Genomic DNA, 26,961 nt, shown 5'->3' with positions numbered 1-26,961 from the left:
GAGATGGTTAGGTTGTATTAGATAATAGACTAATTTAACTTTTGGGGTACGTAATGTTTTCCCATTTCAGTTTTATCTATATTCGTGTCTTGCTCCACCGTTAAACAAAGTATAATGATACTCTAAGAATTGACACTTCTGAAATGGGAAGACATTACGCCCAAGGTAGAGAGATCTATTGCTTACCAACTTGTGAACATCAAATGGATATTGCAGATTGCTGATAGCAACATCGAAGTGTTTGACGTCATAATTAAAATCGTCACGTGTTGCTTGTAACGTAGCAGTGACGTCATCATATGTGACCAAGGCCACATGTGTATTATACACACCAAGAAGTGAGTTCACGTGCTTTATAAAGTTTTTAACAGAAATAAAGGCATTGAGTTCAAAACTTGTCTCGAAATAAGACAAGTCGAGTAGAAATGCAAGATTGATGGGCAAGAAGCATTCTTTTGGTCCTGAAACGAAAACACAAAGATGTTGTACGTATGTTAAGACTCAGGGTTATCGCTTATCACCACTATTATGTAGCATTAATCAGCCCGAGAACTGCATGGGTAGTAGTGGGGCGAATCTGTGGGGAGGCCTCCTACTTCTGAAGTGACTCATTTTTAAGAGCTCTCTAGGTCTTTTGACACTGGTGAGATGATATGCACCCCAAGATTATGGCGGTATTCTTTGGGTGCATGTTACGTCATAGCCGCCATTTTGGTTGACGATATACACTGCGAGCAGTCCCACTTTTCCTTCCAGACTCAGTAAAGACGAGTGTTTCAGGATTCCTCTGAACGCGCGCGTAGATTAGAGCAATACTCGTCTTTACTGAGTCTGGAGGGGTATTGACGATAAAACAAAGCCGCGTTCCTCATTAGCTTCTCTTGTTAGATTAACCAACATGGCGGTTGTTTCATTTACATGTAGTATATCATTTTGAATCATGTGTTTGCACCCCAAGGATTGGATAGTAGCCAGGTAGTGACCAGAAAAATAATCACTCTCTTCAAAAGTGAATACTGTTTCACTTTCTATCTGCTTCTTTTATTACTTTACGTCTTGTAATGACCTGACTAAATAAGGCGGTTTAACTTGGCTTTTTCCTGATCAAGGTCACGTTTGTTTTTAGACAAACGTTCAATTTGAAGCCAAAACAATGTTTCTGAAACAAATTGATAATCCTCAGTCTGACAAGCTTTCGGCTTAAAGTTTATAAAACCAAATAATAGACCAGATAAACGGCTAAAAAATGTTCAGCTCTAAGACATAGTGCTTACGAAGGTGTCAGTGTAAGAGTGTTGTATATATTACAAAGAATGACCATGTGCATTCTTAAGTAGCCTGCGTGCAGCCGGACTTTTCTCTCGTATAACTTAACAGTTAGTTAGTTCGGCTGCACGCAGGCTAATTCTTAAGGAAAGAGAGAGGAGACAGTCACAGTCAATATGGTCCTGAACAATGCCTAACATTACCTAAAGAACTGTCTTGAAACTGTCAATCACTGTTGGTACAAGTAATGCTGCTATTCGTGAGTGTATTCACTATTATAGCATATTTACCATGTGGCACACAACAGACATGAAATGCAACTATCAATCTACACGTGAGCCGTGCCCTGACTTTCATCATCCCAGAGGTTGTTTCAGGGTACCGATAAAATTCGTGGGAAATCCAAAGAAAAGAATAACTTGGGTAGTCTACATTCTTACCTTCACCATCTGGGTTCCTGCCTGGAACAAGAGGAACATCTGCAGTTATAAATAGAATAGTAAAGCTAATCGACCAGAACTCGAGGCAAAGGTACTGGAACTTCATTAAACTGCAAGATGCTTGTCAGTGGAGGTTTCTAGAAGTAAAATAGTGGATCTGTTTTGAAATCTCTGTTATCTGTTTGAGTAACTTGATGCTAGAAGTCCCTTGCTGTTTAGAAAAGAAAAACATTCTAGAGGCGTGAGGTCGGATGTAGTCAGTCTGTGCAAGTGATAAGTAACGTATCCTGATGGCTGTCATGGCTTTCAAAATTCAAATATTGGTGAAGATTTGACTTGTATTGAGATTACCTTCGTGTAAAGTTCGATAAACTATCCGTTACTAGATTCAATAATCTTACAAAATTTTCGATTGGCACTGTCATAATATTCAAGGCGTGAGGGCGCACGTTGTTTGTACAAGTGATATTAAAGTAGCGCATCATGAAGGTTGTGCCATGTTGTGAATCCCTTGAGTGCAGTGTCCAACAGGATGTCTGTGAAGGTATGACAACTTATACCTCACATATGACATCTTATTTCTGAATAATGGTGTGGTGGATTTTGACCACAGTGGTGGTTGAAGGATGACGGTTTGTGCCATGTTGTGAATCCCTTGAGTGCAGTGTTCAACAGGATGTCTGTGAAGGTATGACAACTTATACCTCACATATGACATCTTATTTCTGAATAATGGTGTGGTGGATTTTGACCACAGTGGTTATGACAAAGGAAGAAATGTCCTTATAGACCCTGCTGAACAGGAGTATGGACCGGTCTATGGACTTTTCGTCCGTATTTACAAACATACGACATTCCCCAAATTAATGTTACAAAAGATATGATGAATAATATTTTTATTGAGAAATTAACACTCTATTTAGTGTGCCGATTGGATTGATAGAATATAAATTTCCTTTACTCGACCAGTAGGATTTGTTTACTAATCTATCGTAAGACTTTATTTAGTGTGCCGATTGGATATAATATAAATTTCCTTTTTGTTTACTAACCTATCGTAATTCCATGCGAACAATGTAACAGATAAAAAGAAGAAAAATAGCTAGATACCTGCCTGTTGTAGAAAACCATGCTTATTCTTAATTTGGATAAATGAATTATCTTTATAAAAAAGTCCCAATACTGAGCCTGGCTGGTTCTGACTTCTATTGGATTAAAATCTTATACCACCCTTACAACTTGAGTTTTAGAGTCTAAAATTTTGTCCTGTTGGTAAAATACATATCGCACGAATGCAACCTGGATATGTGAGATGTACCAAATGGACCTCGAGATGCCAGCTTCTCATAGTTAGTTTTGAAAACTTGAATGATCCTTGTTGTCATAGTAATTGAAAGCTTATGAAAGGCAGCCCAGTATATTCACTTGAATATATTCAGTTTTCTTCTGAAAGAAATAAGAAAAAGAATTCGAAGAGGATTCTGGTTTCAGTAGTATCAAAACATAATAATTGGAACATATTCAACTCACCTTACAAAGAACAGGATCTAGTCACCAGTCCTCTGACAATTCCCTCTAATTCATCAAACGCGCCCACAATAAATATATTCATATTGTCAGTGGTAAGGAGCTTGAGTTCTTCCAGATCAACGTATTTACCAATGCCAACAGTCAGAGTCTTGATGCCTTTGTTTCTGAGAGGAATTATTGCCTGATCTACAGGTGTGTACCCGAGATCTTTAGATTGTCGCCCGTCTGTAATCAGAATTAGTACCTGAAAAATAAAGGAAGCGCATTATGTGTATAGTTGAGGATCGGTCACAAGGCTTTATTCTCAATAGTCCCCTTCAAAGTTCCCGGCGCCATCTTGAAAGGTAGCCGTGCCTTTGCATCGAAGCGAGAAGAACGCTAAGTTCGCAATGATAGAGATAGGTGAATAACTATCCAAGATGATAAAAAGGTCTTTATCATTGCCAGCTCACCGTTCGTCTCGCTTCTATGCAAAGGAGCAGCTACCTTTCAAGATTTCCAGGTCCTTCGGTACGTTTTTCTACCTCAGTAAAAACCTAAAACAAGCTAAACAGTGTCCTGACTTTGATCAGTCTTGAGGTTGTTTTAGGGTTCGATCTTTGAGTTAGCCATGCCGTGACTTTGATCACCCAGGATGTTGATACGAAATTTAAAGGTTTTTTGACGTTTTTGGAAGTAGTACTAGATACACTAAAATCTACACTGTTTCCCTCTTACCTGTGGTACCCCGTATCGTTTAGTAGTGAATAGTCCCCTATTAGCCGTATCAAGGGCTCTATCTATTCGAGTCCTTGCTTGTTCATATGGAAGACCATCAATACTAGCATCAAGAGCAGACGTGGACATCGACTCAAAGTCTTCAAAGTTGATCGCAACTTCAGCATTGTCACTGAAAGGTATGATGCCGACGCGACTGCGCGGAGAAGCTGTGATCAGTTCCCGGATGATGGACTTAATGAAGTCTCGTTCCTTGGAGTAGTGAATCGGTCCCAGGCTTCCAGAGGAGTCCATTACAATACCGACGTCAAGTGTTTTGTTGCAACTGACTACGGTTGTACCGACTGTGTTGGAAGAAGGAAAAATATTGTAAGAAAGCTTAACTAGTCACAGTCAGTCAGTCAGTCAGTCAGTCAGTCAGTCAGTCAGTCAGTCGGTCAGTCGGTCAGTCGGTCAGTCGGTCAGTCGGTCAGTCGGTCAGTCGGTCAGTCGGTCAGTCGGTCAGTCGGTCAGTCAGTTAGTCAGTCGGTCAGTCAGTCAGTCCCTATCTTGTCTTATTATTTGGTCTAACCTCATATGTCTGCGATCTCTTAAAGATACTAAATAAGAGTTTACAAATTTTGATTGTACTTACCAATATGCTTCCAGATCCTCTCGACTTGGTTCCTCAGCGCGCCATAGCTATCCACAATAAGAATATTCTCAGGCCTTAAAGCAATGCTAGTCAGTTGTTCAACATCTACTTCAGACCCGATAGCAAGAACATTACTCACTACACCTTGGTTTTTCAGGGGTCTCATGACCTCCGAAAGTGGTTTAGAGTCTGGATCTGTTATTGCACTGCCTTTAGCGAAGATGATCAAGAGTTTTGCCGCGTTTCGACGCACTCCAGCAAACGTCTGTCCAGCTAACTCTATAGCTTTATCAAGTCTCCGACCATCTCCTTCCCTACATATCTGCGATAGCTGATAATAAAACTCGGCTGTTGTGTTATACGAATTAAAGTTCATACGGAGTTGCGCATTGTCGTTATATATTATGAATCCAGCTCGTGTGGCAACCGGAGATACGCGAAGACGCCTGGATATTTCTCGAAGGAAATCTTTTTGGTACTCAAACTCTCGGTTGGTTAAGGAATCAGATGAGTCAACTAAGAACATGACGTCTGAGATGTAACCCGGTGGACTTGTTGCTGGACCTGAAAAAGACAGAGCGGAGCGTCTCTTGGAAACAGTTTATTATAGAGACTGAGGTTTCAAGGCAGCCATGTTCTAGTGCAGAAACATAAATGTTTTTGTTTGCACAAAAAAATTTTTTTTAAATCATAAAGGAAAAAAAATTTTTTTTGTCCTGCAATAAGGGGCCGTAAAGCACGATATGTTGCTTCATCAAATGTAGACGAGTAAGAGCAGTTACATATTTCAAAGCATCTAGTCACAAAAACGACGCCCATCACTCCCTTGTCTCACATGAAAAAGAGCCAAACAGATAAACAACTAATGCCAACAATCTTACCTTTCGTCATATGCCTCATCAAATAAAGTATCTGTTGTATCAAATCATCGTAAGACCTGCTTACGAACAGATCTCCCGGTTTCTGGATGATCTTTTGCAGATTCGGTATGTCGACTTGTTGCCCTGTTCCAATGACGTAAACTTTGGCGCCAATCCCGTGTAAAGGTTGCGCTGCAAAATCCAGAGGTTCGACTCCAGGTCCTTGAGTCTGCTTTCCGTCAGATATGATGATTGCGATTTTCTTTGAACTTGGACGTGCCTTTGGTAAAACGCGCGCAGCGAGCACAAGAGCTTTATCTAGTCTCTTTGTTCCTCCAACAAAACCAACATTATCAACTGCCCGGTTAAACTCTCCGATGTTTGTGTACTCGCCAAACCGGATGCTGAGTTCCGCGGTGTCACCAAATCTGATCAAAGCCACGTGTGTCTTATCAGGGGAAACTTGAAAAGCTCTGACGAATGCTTTGACAAATTCTTTAGACTTGAGGAAATTGGTTCTTCCAACGCTATCCGAGGAATCGACCACGAATAAGAGGTCGATTTTTTGATCTGACATTTGTTTTGGACTTTCTAATAAGAGAATAGTGAGAAGTAGTGAGAGAAGGAGAAACGGCTCAACCAAAACGGAATGGGAATATTACTTCTTTGTTTAATGGTTGCGCTAGCCTGTGAACATGGCTCTCCCCTCCCCTTCCTCCCTTCCTCCCCAGTCCCCCTCCCTTTTCCCTCGTCAGTCCCCTCCGCGGAACCCTTCCCAGACCCCTCCCCGGAGAGCCATGTACACAGGCTACGGTTGCGCATGAGAAGACACATAAATATGGATACAATTCAACAAAAAAATGACACCTGGTCTGAAACATTTCGGTCAAGCTAGAGGTCTAGGAAGGAACAGTTTGAATTTTCTGTACTTTGACTTACTTACCTATACCTGAAGCCACTTGTATCTGTATGACCTCAATCTGAGGAAACATTTTTCCTAATGAAGGAATCATGTACACATTTCCATCTCTGCTCGCTAGTTGTTGAAGTTCTTGAACGTTTGGTCGAGAACCAATGCCAATGACAAACACTTGAGCCTTGTCGCGTAGAGGTAGAGCAGCGGTACGGAGAGGAGTCGATCCAAACTCTGGTCTGTGGCGACCGGTTGTAAGAAGGAAGACGACTTTATTGGCCTGTAACATTACGATACATCATTTTTAGATGTATGAACGACGCATGCGAAAACTTTCACATGTTTATTCATCTTCAGAACAAAGAGCAGTATTCGTATGACTGTGAAAAGCTCAGTGCCTCAAGCGTGCCGTGCTGTGATCGTAATGCTTTCTAGAATTTTAATTGGCTAATTTTTTCTCTTGCAATGTGATTGGTCGAGCAGTGCTGTAACCTTTGCTTGACCGCGTCCGCGTGTTTATGCCGTGTTTCGGGCATTTGATTGGATGAAGAGTAAAATCTCGCGCAATTTGATTGGTCTGGTGTATGCCTTGACGTGTCACGGCGGTGTTCGTGCCGTTTGCTTTTCACGGTGATACGAAAAACTGCTCTATAGGGTATAATTTGTAAGAATGTAAGATAGGAAATGTAACACGGAATCATTGGGAGGTTCAGATATTTGGCTATGGTTTACCTTGGGTCGCGTTTCAGATAACAACGCGTTAGCCTCTGTGACGGCCACGTCGAGTCGTCTCCTTCCACCGAGGTAAGGGATGGTATCTATACCCTTATGAAGATCTAGAATGTTACCGTGCGTGTCAAACTCTATTACATTCCTTCCACGGTCACTATAGGCAATTACCGCTACCCTGGTGTTGGTCAATCCAATGTCAAATGATCGTGTGATGGATTTGATGATGTCTTTCTGTCTTTCATATTCATCAGTTGTCACTTCGTCGGACGAGTCAATGAGGAAGATGGCATCAGTGGGAGGAAGTGTCCGACGAACTTTACCTAAAGAAAACCGAGCAAATAGTTGATTAACCGCAGATATGATCTATAGGCGCGTCAACCTGCTTTCATAAGAAGCCCCTAGAATCTATTTGGTGAAGCGCATAGTTGAAGTCGTAGTAAACTTGACCAACGTACATTTGTGGAGTGAATTTTGGACGACATCTTGTGCGATTCCTACTTTAGCATCATGTACTTCAACTACCATAATCCCTTACACGTTTTGTTTTATTCAGTTGATCAGCACCAATTGCCTTATATTCTGGCAGAGAACAAAAGTTCAAATAAGAAGGAAAATACGCGACGCATTCCGGTAATACTAGTCATGATGACGTCATCACGCAACGACTTATTGCATGTAAGACGCGTGCTTGCTTTTCTTTAAACTCTGGACGCTGAATATTGAAAAATGGTTTACCTTGGTTGGCTGTCTTCTTTGTGTGCTGGGTTATGGTCGACACCTTTGACAGCAGATCACTTGGTAATCGCAGTACAAACACATCATTTGGCGACAAAGCAATCTTATTCATCTGAAGAACATCAGCCCTTTGACCAATTCCGATGACATAAAGCCGTGCATCAAGATCTGTCAACGGTTGCCTAGCGACCTCCAATGGTTTGGCCCCAAGTTCCTCCGCTTGCCTTCCAGTTGTTAGAAGTACGGCAATCTTGGGAACGCCCTTACGAGCGGCGAAGAAAAGCCGAGCAGCGGATTCAAGAACTCGATCGATTCGACGTGACCCACCGACTAATCGCGCTCGGTCAACAGCAAAATCAAAGGTAGATAAGGACTGATCTGCTCCAAATCGGAGGACTTCGGTAGACGAAGAACCATACACCAAGACCGCTGCACGGGAAGCTCCTGGTTTGACGTTGAAGTAGCGCGCCAAGGTCTTCACGAGTTCTTTTTCTCGCGCAAAAATTGCGCTACTCACTTCACTGGAACCATCCGTCATGAAAACAATGTCAGCTTTGAAGTCAAGTCGTGAAGTCACACCTTGATTTAGAGACAACGATAATTCTTAGTTTCTTTTCCTATCTTTATATTTGTGAAATTAATTGTAAGATTAATTGAAGAGTCTCTTTATTCCCTCCAGACTCAGTGGCTGTCAGGATCTTTGCTGTCATAGAAGCGCCAACAACTCCTCACTCGAATGAGAGACAAGAAACCTGAACTCGACTAAATATAGATCTTTGCTGTCTTCGATAAACTGGATGCATTGTGGTCTAGCTTGGGTACTAACAACACCATATAAGGCATGATGAACAGAAGAAGCTAAACCACAGTGCTCCATCTCAGAAAAGGTCTATGACTCACTCAATTGGCTTTCGTGCTCCACCAATGAAAAATACATCTTCATTCACTCACACAACCTAGATAAAGTCAAACATCCTACGCCGAACCTAATGACATCAAGGAAGACGCCTTGCAATCCATTGTTTCATTTAGGTTAGATTCATGTGGAGTTCGAAGTCTGCTAAGCTAAGTTAGATAACACGAGATCACACAAGAAATCACAAGAAATCTTCCCCAGAATTCTTGCCAACCGTTCTCAAAAGATAACTTACCATTCATGATCTGTCGAACGGCACTGTCCACGTATGGTCGTAGATCGATGAATTGTTTGACTGTCATTACGTCATCGGGTCTGTCCACGATTGTGCTCAAGTCCTTGACATTTGACCGGCTACCAATCGCAATAACATACGTCAACACACCAGATGACCGTAGAGTTTTCGTTACTTCATTCAGACGTCTTCTTGTATCATCCGTCATTTGGGTATCTGACGTCAGAAGTACGATTACCTGCGGGGTGTCAAAATATTCAGGTGAATATGAGTATTTTTTAACGACACCAGAGTTGTTGGGAATTTGTGACACAGGTGTGTGAGTAAAGCTATAGCTAATATTAGTCTGTACTATTATCCGCGATCATAGATGATTTAACTGTAACTGTGGAATTCACGAATTCACGAATTCACGAATCAATGGATTTGCTTTTTTCTCTAACTTTTTATCCTTCATCCACTCTTGATTGCAATGGTCTATACACCGAATACAACGAATCGAAATATGGAGACCAATTTGAATGACTAAAGTCCTGACTGACTACTAGCGACTGACTAGCCCCTCATACATGTCAAAACGCTTTTATGAACACGATTATCTGAGATTCCGTGTATGAATCACAAATGATTATTGATAAAAGTAAACCTTACCTTGACGGCTTGAGAGTTCCCTCTATCAAGAAGAGTTTTAGCGGCATTTAGAGCAGTATCGATCTGCTGGGATCCTCCAATGTAAGGCGCATTATCTACATTCCTGTTAAAGTCTTGCGTGGTTTTATATCCATCAAACCCAAACACAGTTCGAGGGAACGAACCATAAGTGATGAGTGCTCCACGTGATTTGCCGGGGGTGACTGACATGGTTCGTGCGAGGTTCTTGACGAATTCCTTTTGTACGGTGTAGTCTTGGGTGGTGACTGCTGATGATGAGTCGGTGAGGAACACGATATCTGAGGTGACGTTTGAGGGCTTCAATGGACCTGTAACAAGATACAAGTAGTGACGTCAAAACTACTATTATTAGATATTTTGTATGACTGCGAAAAAAACTCATCACACGGACATCGATGTCTCAGTCGCGATAGTGACCGTTGGTGAACATTCATCTCGCGCGCTATGACTGGTTAAAAGGACTTACGTCAATCCGTATTGTGACAGTGCACTGAGCGTGCGGTGCCGTTTCACAGTCATGCGAAATTAACTCCAAGGATGAGGAGAGTTGTTTCACCCTACGTGTGTTTGCTACTTTAACTAGCTACAACTAACTAGCTAACTATATGTAAAGACAATGGAAAGCTGCATGCCATTTGTCTTTCTTGATTACAAAAACACCCAAAATCATGAGTAGTACAGTCGTTGTTAGCTTTTTTATTGATAATTGCTAGAAGCTGTGAATTTGAATATCTAATTCATATAACTTGCTTACTATATTATAACAAAATCACTAAGTGATTATCATTACCTGTTCCATCTGTTACCGTGGTAATCGTTCTGCCCGTGAGGTCACCGATGTTAGCTAATGAAATAACTGACAAGATGTCACTGTCTCGATCAACAAGCGGTCTAAGCTCTCTGGAGTCTGGTTGGTTGCCAATAGCAACGACATACGTCTTTGCGCCAATATTTTTCAACGAACGAGAAGCCCATTCCATAAACCAAGAACCTGCGTTCTGACTCTGTCTTCCTGCCGTGAAAAGAATGGCTACTTTATAGGCTTTTGGTCGTGCTTCGTGAAGGACTCTCGATGCCATATCTAATGCTCGGCCCATCATTCGTTCTCCTCCAACACGCGTGGCTCCGTCAACGGCTGCGTCGAAGTCGTCTAGATTTTCGTAGCCGTCAAACCGAACGTCGAGGTTTGCATATGCGCCGTATGTTACTAGAGCCCCACGTGATCTGTCACGTGATATGCCGAACTGACGGGCGAATGATTTGACGAACTGTTTTTGTCTTTCAAAGTCTTGTGGTACAACGGTAGAGGAAGAGTCGATGACAAAAACAACATCGTACATGTGACCTACTGGACCTAGTTTTCCTGAAAAACAAACGTGAAAATAAAGCATTGTAAGATTTTAAAAATGTGTCAACAAAAAGATATTCGAACAAATGGAAATCACTATCACCACCATCATCACCACGCCATCATCATCACCATCACCACCACCACCACCACCATCATCACCACACCATCACCATCACCATCACCACCACCACCACCACCACTATCACAACACCATCACCATCACCATCACCATCACCATCACCACCACCATCACCGACGACTACAAAACCAATACTAGCTACAATACCGCCAACACTTCTACCAATTAGCACCAAACCCCACCGCAGCACAACCACCAACACCAACACTACCACCAATAAAATACAAACAGCAACAAAGAAACGAAGAATCACAACAAATGCTATGAACACAACCCTTAAACACTAGAGGCTTTAAAAAGTGTTAGTAATGGGTACGAGAAAATAAGGAAGTATATTTCAATGAAATACTCACCATAATCCTGGACAATGACATTAAACACAGAAACTACACTCGATGGAAGGTCAGTGCCTGACAAAACCCTTATGATATCCCTCGGTTTCTCTGGAATGCTGTTGATCTCTCGCTCTATTACTTGATTACCAATAGATATTACATACGTCCTTGTATCCATGTCTCGTAATAGCCTCGCTGCCGTGCTCAAATATTTGTCAGGCGTTCCCGGTGCCTGTGGTCCTGCTGTCAATAGGAAGGTGATTTTAGGAACTCTCGGACGTGAGCCTGTTAGGATAAGGGATGCAGTATCCAACGCTTTATCCATGCGTCTTCGACCTCCGATAGTTGGAGCGCGATCCACGAGGGATGCAAAGTCTGAAGGAGAACTGCCGCTGTCGAGCTGTGGGAAATAAAATGCTTTTATTTGTAATAATTCCACAAATACATATATAACTGAAAGCAAGAGAGTTAAGGAAAGGACCGATCTAGCTTTACAGCTGAAGCTGGACAATGCTAAATCCATATTGTATGATGGGGAACTTAAATGATTAACTACTTGTGGTGGCGCTTAGAGCTGCCGGTGAGTTTACAATAACGAGGTTAAGCGGTCATGCACAAGCACTGATGACGTTACCATGGCCCAGCTTACGATCTAGTGTCCTTATTCGAGGACACAAAGTAAATAGAAACAACATAGTTAGAACATTAGTTTTACTGCCGTAAGTATGCTCGCCATAAGTATGTATTCTTCGTGTTTACCTTAACAAACGCTTCTCCTCTGCCCCCATACACTATCAAAGCAACTCTTGTTTTTCCTGGAGCAATGTTGAACTGCTTTGACAGCGTCTTTACGAAATCTTTCTCCAGTTTGATGGTTTCTGGACTGACATCGCTGGACGTGTCAATCATAAAAATGACGTCTGCTGAGAGATCCAATGGTTTAACAGGCTCTAAAACAGAAAAACATGAATCAGTTTAGAAATAGATACCCGGAACAAGTGGACAAAAGAGATCAGATAAAAATGTCTATGACTAGTTTTAACAGTTAGTTTTATTTCATTAGGGATTCCTGCTTCTATTTGGTGGTATTCATAATTCTCCACCCTTGCCATGTTTAAAAACAATACACAGAGATAATACTTACTGAAACTCTGAAGAATGATCAACTGTATATCACTGAATCGAGAAGGTAACCTATCATAGGATGTTACAGGAATGATATCACTTCTCTTGTCTACGATTGGCAGCAAGCTGTCAGCGTCAGGAAGCGTTCCTATGGTAATCACGTAAGTATTTACGCCAAGTTCTCGGAGCTTTCGAGTGAAAGAGTTCAAAGGTGCAGACCCTGGGCTGTTTCTTCCTGCTGTGATGAGAACCAGAACTTTGGAGACGCCAGGACGGGATTCTCTGAAAAGCTTTAATGCTGCATTGACGGCTAGGTCAAGTCTTCTGTTGCCACCAACGTACGATGTGGATGTCACAGCAGAGTCAAACCCTGATGGCGCGTTATGGAATCCTCCGACAAGAATTTGCGCACTGCCATAGGAAATGAACGATGCGCGCGAGCCATCCGGAGCAATATTGAAGGTTTTAGAAAGTTTTTTAACAAACTCTTTTTGCTCATCGAAACGCCATCTTGGCACGTCTGAAGATGAGTCAGCCAGGAAGACAATGTCCGCCATTGACTTTTTGGGTAAGACTTTGGTTAAACCTGAAAAACACGTATTACAAATGAGCATTAAACTCGTTACTCTGCATTGAGTGGATAAGTGCGAAGTAACAGCGCACCAAGTTATTGGTATACATGATTTGAGATTCCTGTAACGTAACCGTGGTTTGTTATCTTGTTCAATAGTCTTAAAGAGGTTTTCATGTTTGTGAGAAACGATGCATAAAATTCGTGCTGTAGCTGTACCGTAGACAGAATTACTTGTTATGATTGGATGAGCTGTACGAAAATATGGGAAGCCTTGCTGAAAGTCAGAATGGTACGTTTCCCACTCATGCGAAAAGCACTCAATGAAATCTGCGCTATAGAATTTTATCTCAGGACAAGTTTGATTAGTCAAAAGGCTAGGTATCTGCATTTCATTTAGACAAAGCATTCATTTAATTATTTTTAAACCAAAGAGTTTGTAAATGAAAATGTTTTCACTCACCTGATCGCGCCGCAATGACCCTACTCGTAGGCACAACTCGTTTTTTCAAACCATCAAACGACGGAACTCTGAAAACATCTTCTGGTTGTTCCACAAGAGTGGTCAGTTTTTTGATGTCGGGTTCTTCTCCAAACGCAACTACGAAGACCTTGGCACCGCGTTCATGCACAGGCCTGACTGTAGATTCTAACGACTTAGCACCAAGCCCTTGTCTACCAGCAGTAAAAAAGACTACAATCTTTTTTGCCTGGGATCTGGCAAGCCATAGCACTTGAGCTGTTGATTCCAAGGCGCGGTCCATTCTTCTTGCCCCGCCCATGTACAGGGCGTCTTCAACAATTTGTTCAAGTTCAGAGGTGGTTCTGTAGTCGTCGAATTTTGTTTCCACTCGTGTGTTTCTACCGTAGGTTATGACACTTGCTCGGGATTTTCCATTTGCGACGTTTAATGCTCTTGCTAAAGACTTGACAAAGTCTCTTTCTTTTTTGTAGTTTGGTCGGTCTACTGTAGATGACGAGTCCACGACAAACACAATATCTGATATTAGATCCACTGGTTCCATCAAACCTATGGTTGTAAAAGTACAAGATCAGGTAAAGAAACACCCAATCAAAAACTGAAAATATAAAATCAATGGAAGAGGAACATGAATGGGTTACAGTGGCGGATCCAGGATTTTAAAAAGGGGGTTCAAAATGGCCGCTACGCGCAGAAAAAAGGCTGGTAAGATTGGCTTCACAAAAGGGGGTTCCAATTTCATTCTACGATTGGCTTCACAAGATCTCACAAAAAGGGGAGTTCCATGGAACCCCGCACTCCTGGATCCGCCACTGGGTTAGGCCTGTTTACTTTTTAGCCAGTAAGCGCACAAACAGGTAAAATAGCGCTTTCCATTTCCGCATGTAGAATACGAGAGTGAGTGCGACTCCAAAATCTTTCAAACAGCAGTAAACCAAGCATGAAATTTAGCCAGTCATCATATTCGCAATATTCATTACATTTTTTACTTACTCATAGTAATTTTATCACTGATATCTTTCCCTTGAGTTAGCAAAGACACAAACGAATTCACTCTCAACAGATCTTTTGGTTGATCCAAAATTTTCTCAAACTCTTTCCCATCGATATTACTACCAACAGCAATGATCATATTCTTGACGCCCTGCTTGCGCAATGGCTCAAAGGCAGTTTGTAGGTCTTTAGCTCCTTGCTCAGGGGTTTGGGCACCAGATGTTAGAAGAACTAGGATCTTTGCTACGTCAGGTCGAGCTTCTTTGAAGATATTAACAGCTTCGTCTAGAGCTTTGTCGATTCTCCTTGACCTTCCTGATAGGTACGGCACTCCATCTACCGAAGTGTTAAATTCTCTTTGAGATCTATAATCGTAGAATTTAAAGATAAGCTGTGGACTCGCGCTAAAAGAAACTACAGATGCTCTTGACTTTCCAGGGTTCACATTAAGGAAGTGCGCCAAGGATTTGACAAAGGATTTTTCTCTTTCAAAATTGCTAAAACTAACGAAGGAAGACGAATCCACCAAGAAGACAATGTCTGCATCAAGTGGTTCTGGAATCGCAGATTCTGAAACGAATAGCAAAAAGGTTTTGGTTGATAATTGTGTGAAACACACGGAAACACTTTACCAATATTGAAGTATTTATTATGCAAAGATGAAAACTTTAAAAATTTAGCCACACCTTCTGGGCTGATCAAAGTCATGGCACGACTTAACGTGTTGTGGCATAAGTATTTACTTAGAGTGCACACCATATATCCGTGAAACAATTACTAGCCATGTAGCGCTTAGAGTGGTTTTCATAAACACTGTTCCAATAACATCCACTATTTTAGACAAGACTAACAGCAAAATAGCTGCAATTAGACAATACATATCCCCCCCCCCCCCCCACAGATGTATTTGGCATTCACTCTATCTATGATTGAAAACTTTGTTGCACTTACGAGTTTCTTTGATCATTTTTTGCGCTGCAGGTTGTATTTTGGCAAGAAGATCTCGGAATGAATACACCTGTATTACATTTTCTATCTTCTTAACCGCCAGACTAAGTTCCCGGATGTCTGGCTTCTTGCCAATAGCGATAACGTACGTTTTGGCTCCAACAGAATCTAATGGCTTTATTGCTTCGTCAAGTGATTTCGTATCTCTCTCGGCGGTTTGTCTGCCAGTTGTTAGCAAAACTGCAATCTTGGGTGCATTTCTTCGGGCATCGTTCAAAATTGTTCCCGCGGTTTCTAAAGCTTTGTCCATCCTTCTTGATCCTCCTAGCAAGGGTGTCCTGTCTATTTGTTGTTCAAAGTCCAATGTATTTCTGTATCCGTTGAGCTTGAAAACCACACTTGGATCATTGCTATAGGTTACAAGCGATGCTCTGGATTTCCCCGGAGCAACATTTAACAGTTTTGCGAGAGCTTTGACAAAGTCTTTTTCTGTTCTGTAATCATTTTGATTGACGGACGAAGAAGCGTCTATCATAAATACAATGTCTGCAGTAAAGTCTTTTGGTTGTGGCACGCCTAGAAAAAAAAAGAGACAAAAAAAAAAAAAAAATGAATGAACACAGTTAACACAGTCAATAGAAACCATTCGGAAAGGCAATAAAACAGTAGCTTATAGAGCAGATTTCTTATGACTGTGAAACGCTTACGATTGGCTTACTGACACGGTACGGAATTGACGACAATCGTTTTTTTTTTTCGTTCGAAAGTGAGTTCATCCAATCTAATGCTCAGAACAAGAAACTTTTACGGTCACTGCGTTGCAAGTCCGTAGAGTTAGGTTTTTCATAATCATGCTAAATCTGTGATATTATGTAATTTTTTATAACTTACTTGCTCTTCTAGAAAGAATAATAACGATGCGGTTGGCGTCACCAGGGAGTTTCTCGTACCCTGCCACTCTGAACAGATCTTCAGGCCTTTCTACGGCCTTTTCTAGTTCTCGAGTATCTGGCTGATTGCCAATGGCTACAACGAAAGTCTGGGCACCCAGCGTCCTCAATGGCTGGACTGCTCTATCTAGTGAACTTGCGCCTGGAATTTGCTGTCCAGCGGTCAATAATACAACCAGTCTCGGAACGCCTGGACGAGAATTCTTAAGAGTATCTGCAGCGCTTTCCAATGCTTTGTCCATTCGTCTTACACCTCCAAGAAGTCTTGCACTGTCTACTTTGAACTCAAAATCAGCCAAAGTCTGGTATTTTCCGAGTTCAACAACATTTTCTATGTTGTTGCTGTATGCTATGACAGCTGCGCGGGTCTTGTCTGGAGAGACCTGCAGACTTTTTGATGCCGTTTTAACGAATTCCTTCTCGAGTTCAAAGTTTGATGCAGTAACTGTAACTGAAGCATCGACTAGGAATACTATTTCAGCTGAGAAGTCTTCTGGTACCAACGATCTGGTTCCTGGTTTTAAAAAAGGTTGTGAAACATGTCGGTAATTTTTGCAGTAAAAGGTAAAGGTAGGTAAAAGCAATATATTTTACTTCGAAAACTCGAAGAGTGGTTGCCCAATTGTCCCGAGCCAGTAACTCATGTATAAAACGCTCGAAGGTGCGCCCTTTACCAACCTAGACTATAAATGCCCCTTATATTACGGGATTTTGAAGCTAAAGCTACACAGAACTGAAGTTGCTTATTGTCATGGACAACGTTACGCGCCTATCGAGAAGTCGTCTTACAGGTAGCCATACTGCTTTGCACCAGTTGCATATGATTTTAACACCCAAGCTTCTACTCCTTGTTCAATTTTTCGGTAATAAGTAAATATACAACGGATACTGCTAAGGCCTTCCCATTTTAGGCCGAATAACATTCCCTTGAACATTGTTTCCTTTTTCTTATAGGCTCAATGATAGGGATATGACAAACACACACGCGCTCTAGATCTAGATCCAACAAGTAAAGTTAAACTTACCGGCTCTTTTTGCGATCTCTGCCGATATCGGCTTGAATTGCTCCGACAACACTTCATGAGAAGGAATTCGGAAGATATCTTCTGGTTTGTCAACAACTGGCAGTAATTCCTCGATGTTCACTAGCGATCCAATAGCCATGACGTACAAATCAGCTCCGATGTCTCGAAGTGGCTGTGCTGCTGTTCTCAAAGACTTGCTTCCTGGGGTTTGACGGCCTGCGGTAAGCAAAACCACTATTTTCTTTTGTTTCTGTCCATTGGTTTTTAGAATTCTAGCTGATTCATCAATGGCAAGGTCGACCCGTCTCGTGCCTCTAAGTACAGGAGCTCTGTCAACGATTTGGTTAAATTGCTGGGTTGTGTATCCACGAAGTTGTGCGATGGTTCTAGGAAGTGTACTGTAAGTTACAAACGCAGCTCTTGTCTGAGATGGAGAGAGGTTGAGAGTCTTTGCCATGGACTTAACAAAGCTTTTTTCTTGGTCAAACTGGTTTTGGCTGACAGACAGAGAACCGTCGACTAAGAAAACAACATCTGCGGAGAAGTCGGATGGAACTGTAGCAGCTGATGACAAAACAGAAAAAAATGATGTCAAACTTTTAAAAGGAATCTTTCAGTGAGTAGCAAAAACAATTGTTATGTGTGACAAACAATCTGACTTTTCTTAGATTAATTCTTCGCCAATAATTTCCCTGTACGTTTTCCTATTTGTTCAAAAACCAAAATAGCTAAATTTCAATTTGATCAAGGAAAGGGATCTACAGATTTGTCTGAATTTTCAATTCCCAAAAGCTAAACAGTTTTTTAGTATAACCAATGACCAACCAATATTCTAGTGCTAGAAGGAATGAAAGATCAGTGTTTTTTTTAATGGGAGTTAACAGTGACATTTCCACTGAGTGGCTATTGATCCACTGAATTGCCATTGGAATTTAGAAGTTGATTTTTTTTGTGGAGGGAGAAAAACCCTCGAAGCACAGGAGGGAACCAACTAGTAACTCTATTCACATGCGACACCGAACCCGGCAGGATTCGAACTCGGGTCACATTGATGAGAAGCGAAAGCTACGCCACTCGTGTGTCCAAAATGTGTGCGCATTTGTGCATTACCTGAGGCTGAATTTACTTACTTTTGCGGTTGATGATTTTCTCAGCCACAGAACGAGTCTCGGGTGATAACTGGTCAAAAGAAGAAATTCTAAACATATCCTCTTGCTTTTCGACGACTGGTTGAAGTTCGCGAGAGTCGGGTGTGCTTCCAATGGCGACTACAAATGTTTTCACCCCACTTCTTCTAAGACGCTCAGCACCAGCATCGAGTCTTGGTCCATTTGGATCCTGCCTTCCTGCCGTGACTAACACAGCTATCTTTGGAATGTTAGGTCTCGCTTCGTTAAATACTAGACGTGCAACTTGTAATGCAGAATCGATGCGTCGAGGACCACTCAAAGTTAAAGCAGAATCTACTAGTCTCTCAAAGTCAGCTATAGATGTGTAGCCTCCTAACTTAGAAATAAGATAAGGACTTGTGCCGTATGCTAAAACAGAGGCCCTAGATTTGCCAGGTACAATGTTCATTTGCCTTGCCAGCTCTTTTACGAAGTTCTTCTCCTTGCTGTAGTCTCTGGGGTCGACTGAAGCGTCCATGATGAAAAGTATGTCTGCATTGAAATCTGTTGGCGTAGGTCCTATGATCGAACAAAAAGAGATTAGATTTTGTAAGAGCATGAGTGATTGCACGCTGCACACAGCACAGTCAATACTGACAATATACGTTAAACAAATCACGAGACCGTTGTTCCCAAAAACACATGGTGTTCACAAATATCAATACCCTGTACTTTTGAAAGTCGGCTTTAATAACATAATCATCAAGTATATGACATAAAGTAATGGCAAAATTTTTCTTAGTCTTACTTGGCGTTTCGGATATATTCTTTGATATTGCCCACAAGATATTTGGCAGTTCAGAAGATGAAGGGACTCGGAAGATGTTTTCAAGTTTTTGAACGGCGGGAAGAAGCTCTTGATTGTCTGGCTGGCTGCCAATTGCAACAGCATAAACAGCTGCACCGAGGTCTCGTAGAGGTTTCGAAGCACTTCCAAGCTCCTGGGCCCCTGGTGTTTGTCTTCCAGCAGTAAGTAATACGACCACTTTAGACCCACCGTCTGGGGACCTTTTTAGTTCATTCGCTGATTCTGCAAAGGCTCTGTCAATTCGTCTTAAACCTCCTAAAGTAGGTGCTCTATCTACTCTGTCCTTGAAATCTTTAGTTGTTTGGTACTGTCCAAGGCTGAAAACACGCACGGGGTTTGTGCCGTAGGATATCAATGACGCCCTAGACTTCCCAGGAGCTACATTTAGTATGTCTCCCAGCCTTTTGACGAATTCCTTTTCCTTCAGATAATCATCCACAGTGACAGTAAATGAAGAATCTATCAAAAATACTATATCGGTGGAGAAACTGTCCGGTACTGCTGATCCTAAAATGAAGAAAATAAAATGTTTCCGACAACTTTGACTCTCATTACTCTTAGCCAGAAAAAAAAAAAAAAAAAGAAAAAAAGAAAGAAAACAACAACAACAACAACAACAACAACAACAACAACAACAACAACAAACAAGCAAAAAACAAAAAAAAAACAACATTTAATTTAAATTGAAAAGCTGCGAAGTCCCACGTACCAGCTCGTTTTACGACTTTGGTGGCTGTATCATTTACTCGCGTAGGAAGTTGACTGTATGTTAGTATCCTGAAAACATCCTCTGGTTTCTCTACTGCACGGTTAAGAGATGCAACATCAGGTTGGTCGCCAATAGCAACAATGAAGATCTTAGCACCACGCCCTTGAAGAGGTTTGACGGCTTCTTCCAAGGATCTTCCTGCAGGAACATCTTGTCCAGCTGTCAACAATACGACTATCTTGGGAGCATCATTTTTTGCGAGTTGCAAGACTCTGTCAGCTTCTTCAATGGCTATGTCCATTCGCCTGTATCGACCTAGATAAGGTGTACTGTCCACTAGGCTCTCAAATTGTGATGTGCTAGTGTAATCGTTGAAACCAAAGACCCTTTGTGCATTGGAACTGTAGGTGATAACAGATGCTCTTGACTTGCTTGGTTCCACGTTCAATGCCTTACCAAATGACTTGACGAAATCCTTTTCGATTTGGAAGTTTGGCTGGCTGACATAGAAGGACGAATCAACCAGGAATACAACATCTGCTTTGAAATTGGGGTCGACTGGTTTAGGTTTTGTTTCAACTGCAATTGAAAGTGGTTGTATTAGAAATAATCTTATATATTATTTTATACTATATTTTGTGTGTGTTTCTCTTCTGTTACGAAAGATTGAAGTTATACACCTATATTAAAAAGGGTTGTCGGAACCAAAGGAAAGAAGCGATAGGTTATTCCAATATGGAAAGGAGGAAATGAATTGTGAGCATACAACTAAACAGGAATTAGAAGAGATAACTAGCTGAAAACTAGTGTAAGCTGCGTAAGTGTAAGTTAGTGTAAGTTTCTAATGAAACAGTAATGATAAAAAGGTAAATTTTACACCGTGAAAATATGAAAAAAACTGAAGGAGTGAACAAGACAAAAGAAACCAATGAGAACAAGGTGGGCAAGGAAACGAAAGAAACAAAAACAAGGTGTTTCTTTCGTTTCCTCGCCCACCTTGTTTTCATTGGTTTCTTTTGTCTCATTCTCAGTATATAAACACTCCTTACTACCACGTCTTTATCTTTTACTTCGACGAAGGACTAGCGTCCGAAGCGTCGGTAAGTTTTTTCATTTTTTCACAGTGTAAAATTTACCTTTTTATCATAAACAGGAATTATCAATGCCTTTAACATAGTTTCGTCGACTACAAACAACACTGGGTATCTTAGCAGCAACCTTCTCGTTCTTGACGAGAATAATGATATAAGAAGCACAAGTCATTTTAGCTATTGTTGGATCTTGGAATGACATATCTCCTATCGCCTATCGCCTTTGGCTCCAACAACCATTTTTGAAATAGTTATATCTCCAGCATAAACAGCAACACAGTTGCAGTTGCAGGCAAGTTGATAGTTGCTTACCCACGGTAGTACTTGATAGTTTTTTTGCAACATATGGAGCTTGTGGCTTTAAAACCTCGTACGAAGGAAACGTTAAGATATCTTTTTCTTCTTGCACAATCGGACGAAGTTCATTCTTATCTGGACCTCTGCCAATGGCTACGACAAAGGTTCTTGCTCCCTTATCTCTCAACGGCCCAGCAGCAACACTCAATTGCTTTGAATTAAGAGCAGGGGTATGTCGTCCTGCCGTTAATAGGACAACAATTTTTGGAACATCTTTTCTTGACTCTGAAATCATTGCAGAGGCTGCATCCAAAGCTCTATCAATTCGTCTTGCACCACCAACAGCCTGAGCGCCATCAATCATACGTTTCAGTCCTTGAGTGGTTCTGTAAGAATCATACTTTGCGACTAGAGATGCACGGTCGCCATAGGTTATTACAGCAGATCTAGATTTCTGTGGAGCAACGTTCAAGGAGTCTAGTATGGATTTCACGAAATCCTTTTCTACTGTGTATTGTTGGTTGTTAACTTCGAAGGATGAGTCAATAAGGAAGAGGACATCTGTGATGTAATCAGGCGCAACCTTGGGCTCTGCGATATCAATTATACAAAATATTTGGTTTAACTGAAAAAAATGTACTTCATATTTTTTTGAATAAGATTTAAATCTTTCTTTTATAATTAAACGTATTACCTCTGTTTATTTGTATTACCCGTATCAATTTGATCTGTCAGATTAGAGTAATAAACTTCACCTGGGAAAAGTTTTCTTAACGTGAAAATGGTGTTCCAATTCCAGCCACTGGTTTCAGTGGGTTATTTGTTTTCCAGCTGTAATGTGGTTATATGGGCACCGACGCTCAATGCATGAGTATAAAAACTCGTCAAATACAAAGAGTAAAGATTTTGCTATACCTACCTGGTCTTTTCGCAATTTCCTTGGCGATTAATCTATCTTGTGTTCTTAAAGCATCAAAAGAAATTACTGAGAATATATCAGGTGGCTGATCGACGACTGGGAGCAGCTCCTGTTGGTCTGGTTGTCTGCCTATAGCGATGACAAAAGTCTTTGAACCAAGATCTCGTAACGGTTGAGATGCCTCTTTTAATGATTTAGCATCGACGGCCGGATACTGTCTTCCTGCCGTTAAAAGAACTGTTATTTTCGGAACTGTTTTTCTTGCACTATTAAGGATTGTTTGGGCTGCTTCAAGTACTTTATCGATTCTTCGTTCCCCTCGCATCTGGGGAGACCTATCCACCAATCTCTCAAATTCGGGCAAAGAACGATAGGATGTAAAACTTGACACAAGTTGGGGTCTTTCTCCATAGGTGACCACTGCTGCTCTGGACTTGCCGGGAGATACATTGAGAAACTTTGCCATTGATTTGACGAAGTCTTTTTCTTTTTGATAGTCCAGATTTGACACTGACGCGGAGGAATCGATAAGGAATAGGATATCGGCGGTTAGTTTTTCAGGTGTTGGTGAAGCTGAAAAGAATAGATTAAAATATAAATAAATCTCTTTATTTGAGTATCTAGTCGTTCGTACCACTTTCACACTAATAGGCCCTTTGCAGTTAACGGTCACGTGTCTGTACTGGACGGCAAAATTTATGTTTTTAGATTAAATTGGTGATTCTTTTTAGGTACTCGTAAAGAACTGAATGAAAAGATGTGTATCCAGTGTGTTACGAAATGCAGTTTTATTACGATATCTCAAAACAGGTTGTAGAAATTTTGTTTGCTCTCCAGTAAATTTCACCCATGGGAATCAAAATGTCATTCATTTGCTCTCAGTGAATTAATAAGCACGTGATTGCTTAGCTGCAAAGGGCCTATTGGGGACACTTTTCACTCACACCCACTACCACTACCTTCAATTTTCTATGCACACAACGCTCAACTCGCATATTGATTTTTTCTGGGGGAGGAAACCGGAGAACCCGGAGAAAACCGGTTATATATAATAATTTATTATATGACCGTGAATCTCAGAGCCTGGACACTAGCAAATCGAGCAATCTGATTGGATAGATCGCATCGCGGACGGGTCTAGATTCTCCGGTATTAATCGGTCCGATCACATATTAATCTTACGGCGAAAACATTTTGTCCTTTTCAATGAAAAGTGGTCATATAATAAAACTCTTATCAACCGAGCCTGGTCGGTCTGTACGGGATAATCTTGACCTCGGTCGGGTATAGACCTCGCTGCGCTCGGTCTGTGTATTCCGACCTCGGTCAAGATTATCCCGTACAGAACTCCCGCTCGGTTAATAAGATCTAAATATCATTATATTTATGTATTATATATATAACTGGACTGGCAGCGATGAAAGACGACACGTCAGCAACGTACGCCACCCATGCAGTACCCACGGATGCAGAAGATTAGCATCAGGATCGCTCTTTTCTTGCACGAATAGGAACTAGGATGACATACTATACGACAGGTTTTATTTTCGCACCATCAACATGATATCTGTAGTTTGCTTTTTACAATCGTTGCAATCGTTGTAGTATGATACTAAAATTTAATAAATTTAACTAACCTTTTCCATGTGAAACAATTCTTGCGATTGGTGTGACACGTGACGCCAGCCCATCAAATGTGACTCCCGAAAAAATATCTTCGGGTTTGTCCACGACTGGTAACAGCTCTACTCTGCTAGGTTCACGTCCAATGGCGATGACATATGTCTTAGCGCCAAGATCGCGAAGAGGTTTGGCAGCGTCGTCTAATGCTTTTGCGTCGCGAGCAGGAGTCTGTCTTCCCGCGGTTAAAAGAACCACAGCTTTTGAAACACCTGGACGAGATTCTCGTAAGACGTTTGCAACGGAGTCCAAAGCGCGGTCGATTCGCCTTCTACCGGACTGACGGGGAGCTCTATCGACAAAGCTGTTGAAACCTGATTCATCACGATAGCCATCAAACTTCACGATAACCCGCGGGTTTTCACCGTAGGTAATGAACGTTGCCCTGGTCTTACCAGGTGATAAGTTGAGTGTGTTCACCATCGATTTCACAAATTCTTTCTCTTTGATATAATCTTCGTTAGTAACGGGATTGGAAGAATCGACCACGAACACCACGTCTAGGTTTGCACTTGTTGGTTTTCTAGGACCTGGATCATTCAAAGAATAACAAACACATTAGGCAATAGAAATCGTATTCTGATCTTGATCTCGGGTCAAGGGGGGATCCAGTATTTTCCAAAGAGGGAGGAAGTCGTTGTAGTAACATGAAATCAGAGGAGTTATTATATTACTTTGAGGATTTAGGTGGGCTTCTAATAAAACCTGGTCTTTTCATTATCATATACATAATTCTTTTGTTTTTCCTATCCGTCTTCAGAACGCTACTTCACTTGAAGTTAATTGCATATACGATTAGATTACAATGAATGGTATCGGTGACTCACCTTGACAAGCCGTAAATGACACAGATGACATATTTCCTAACATTCCATCAAAGGAATCGGTCATAAAAACAGCATCATCATCTTCAGCCAACAGCGTCAACTCGTTTCTGTCGGCTCCTGAACCAATCCCAATAGCAATAACATACACCCCTTCTTCTCTTAACGGTTTGGCAGCCTTGTCAAGGGGAATAGCATCAGGAACTTGTGCTTGTCGTCCATCGGTTATGACAATTGCTACTCGCTGGACATCTCGACGCGAGGTACCTCGAGAGCCAAACAAATCATCATGGGCACGTTGTAAAGCCTTGTCGATTCTTGTTTGCCCCCTCTGATATCCAAGACTCTGAACAGCCTTTGAGAAATCATTGATACTCGTGTAGTCGTTGAAGTTGATTTCTGTCCGTGCGTCAGAGCTGTAGAGGACGACTGCAGCACGGGATTTAGTGGGCGAGATTTCAAATGTGCTTGCTAATTTTGAGATGAACAGCTTGACTTTTTCGTAGTTCCTTCTGCTACTAGTTGACGAATCCACGATAAATGCAACGTCGGCCACGTGCGAGCAAGTTTCCGATTCTTGTAATTCAAAAAAAGGGAACGTAAGATTAGTAAAATAACTACGTTATGAAACTCTGAGGAATGAGGAATTCACAAGGACTAGGTATTGTAATGCTTCTTTGCAACTTGTCTCCGTTCTGTCGCAAGATAAAGAGTGCGCCGCAATTGGGCCAGAACGAACGTCACATAAGTCACTCACATAATTTTGCGGAAATAAGAGAATGCACTGTAGTTGCACCTAGAGGAGATGCTACGAATGTAGGGAATTTCTCATGCCACGTGTCGCACATGCGACCGCAAAGGACTTGGATACTGTGCTATTACTATTTTCTATCAATGCAAATCGTAACACACAAGCTGCCTGATAAAGTCAAACTTATAAAGCAATGTCTTTTGCCGCTATTAATGCGAGAAGTAACCTGATTATACTTTTCGCAATATTTGCCGCAAGCTGCAACATGCGAGACAATTTGCCAGGAGCCTTGCCTTGTGTCACAGCGTCTTACTTGTAATGCTTTATGGAAAGTAACAGCTTGGCAATGAAGCGCATTGCGTTAAACGTTCAGCTACAACATAGGAACAGTCTAACTTACTTTTTCCAATATGTTTGGCTACCGCTGGCCCTTTAGGAGCCAGACCGTCATAACTAGGAATGATAAACATATCTTCAGGTGTGCTAACTAATGGTCTTAGTTCATTCGTATCTGGTGCGCTACCGACAGCGATAACGTATGTTTTAACACCGGCTTTGCGTAAAGGGGCAATCCTTTCATTGAGGTCATCTGAACCAAAAGCTTGTCTTCCTGATACGAAAACCACTATGATTTTAGGAACCTTTGGCCGAGACACTTTGAATAGCTTTTGTGTGGCTTCCAATGCCTTGTCTATACGTCGATTACCACCTACGGGAACGGCTCTATCGACTCTGGTTTCAAACTCAGAGATGGTTTTGTAACCATCAAATTGAAATTGTAGAGATGGGGTGCTCCCGTAAGTGAAAAGAGCTGCTCGAGATTTACCAGGCTGAACGTTGAAATGTTTTGCTAAAGTCTTTGTAACCTCCTTTTGGGTTTTGAAGTCACTGTTTTGGACGTCACTTGACGAATCCGTCAAAAAGACTACGTCTGCATCAAAATAAGGCGGAACACCTGAAAAAAATATAGATTGCTAATATCAACAAAATGCAGACTTTCTTATAGCGCAACGATCAAAAGTATGACCACATTTAATATATTTGCATACTTTTATGCACGGGTTTTTGCAAATGCTAAACCGAAACATTTCGATGCGATGCCGGCTGGTTTTACCAAATAAGGCGTGTAAAAGCTTGTTTGGCAG

General features: G+C 41.4%; 1 protein-coding gene across 1 annotated transcript in view; it reads right to left on the bottom strand.

Moving 5' to 3' along the window:
- Nucleotides 1-3,236: 3,236 nt before the first annotated feature.
- The window catches only part of LOC116301855 (uncharacterized), a 63,873-nt gene continuing 40,148 nt past the window's right edge, over nt 3,237-26,961 (bottom strand). The window contains exons 41-66 of the mRNA XM_031711016.2: nt 26,217-26,771; nt 25,069-25,641; nt 24,199-24,771; nt 22,562-23,134; nt 21,658-22,233; nt 20,255-20,833; nt 19,486-20,052; nt 18,699-19,256; nt 17,569-18,132; nt 16,485-17,057; nt 15,597-16,169; nt 14,646-15,215; nt 13,635-14,201; nt 12,620-13,186; nt 12,235-12,425; nt 11,494-11,875; nt 10,441-11,013; nt 9,630-9,958; nt 8,979-9,216; nt 7,828-8,406; nt 7,093-7,412; nt 6,391-6,640; nt 5,469-6,038; nt 4,588-5,151; nt 3,954-4,297; nt 3,237-3,480 (exon numbers count right to left, since the gene is read on the bottom strand). Coding sequence (XP_031566876.2) covers nt 3,238-3,480; nt 3,954-4,297; nt 4,588-5,151; nt 5,469-6,038; nt 6,391-6,640; nt 7,093-7,412; nt 7,828-8,406; nt 8,979-9,216; nt 9,630-9,958; nt 10,441-11,013; nt 11,494-11,875; nt 12,235-12,425; nt 12,620-13,186; nt 13,635-14,201; nt 14,646-15,215; nt 15,597-16,169; nt 16,485-17,057; nt 17,569-18,132; nt 18,699-19,256; nt 19,486-20,052; nt 20,255-20,833; nt 21,658-22,233; nt 22,562-23,134; nt 24,199-24,771; nt 25,069-25,641; nt 26,217-26,771 — 12,551 coding nt within the window. The 3' untranslated portion in view covers nt 3,237. The remainder of the gene's footprint in view (nt 3,481-3,953; nt 4,298-4,587; nt 5,152-5,468; nt 6,039-6,390; nt 6,641-7,092; nt 7,413-7,827; nt 8,407-8,978; nt 9,217-9,629; nt 9,959-10,440; nt 11,014-11,493; nt 11,876-12,234; nt 12,426-12,619; nt 13,187-13,634; nt 14,202-14,645; nt 15,216-15,596; nt 16,170-16,484; nt 17,058-17,568; nt 18,133-18,698; nt 19,257-19,485; nt 20,053-20,254; nt 20,834-21,657; nt 22,234-22,561; nt 23,135-24,198; nt 24,772-25,068; nt 25,642-26,216; nt 26,772-26,961) is intronic.

Source organism: Actinia tenebrosa, unplaced genomic scaffold (assembly GCF_029948245.1).
Source record: "Actinia tenebrosa isolate PJP-AT-01 unplaced genomic scaffold, QUT_ActTen_1.0 PGA_scaffold1__47_contigs__length_23844297, whole genome shotgun sequence".
Lineage (NCBI taxonomy): Eukaryota > Metazoa > Cnidaria > Anthozoa > Actiniaria > Actiniidae > Actinia > Actinia tenebrosa.
The sequence above is the reverse complement of the archived record's forward strand: the minus strand, read 5'-3'. Positions and strand labels throughout refer to the sequence as shown.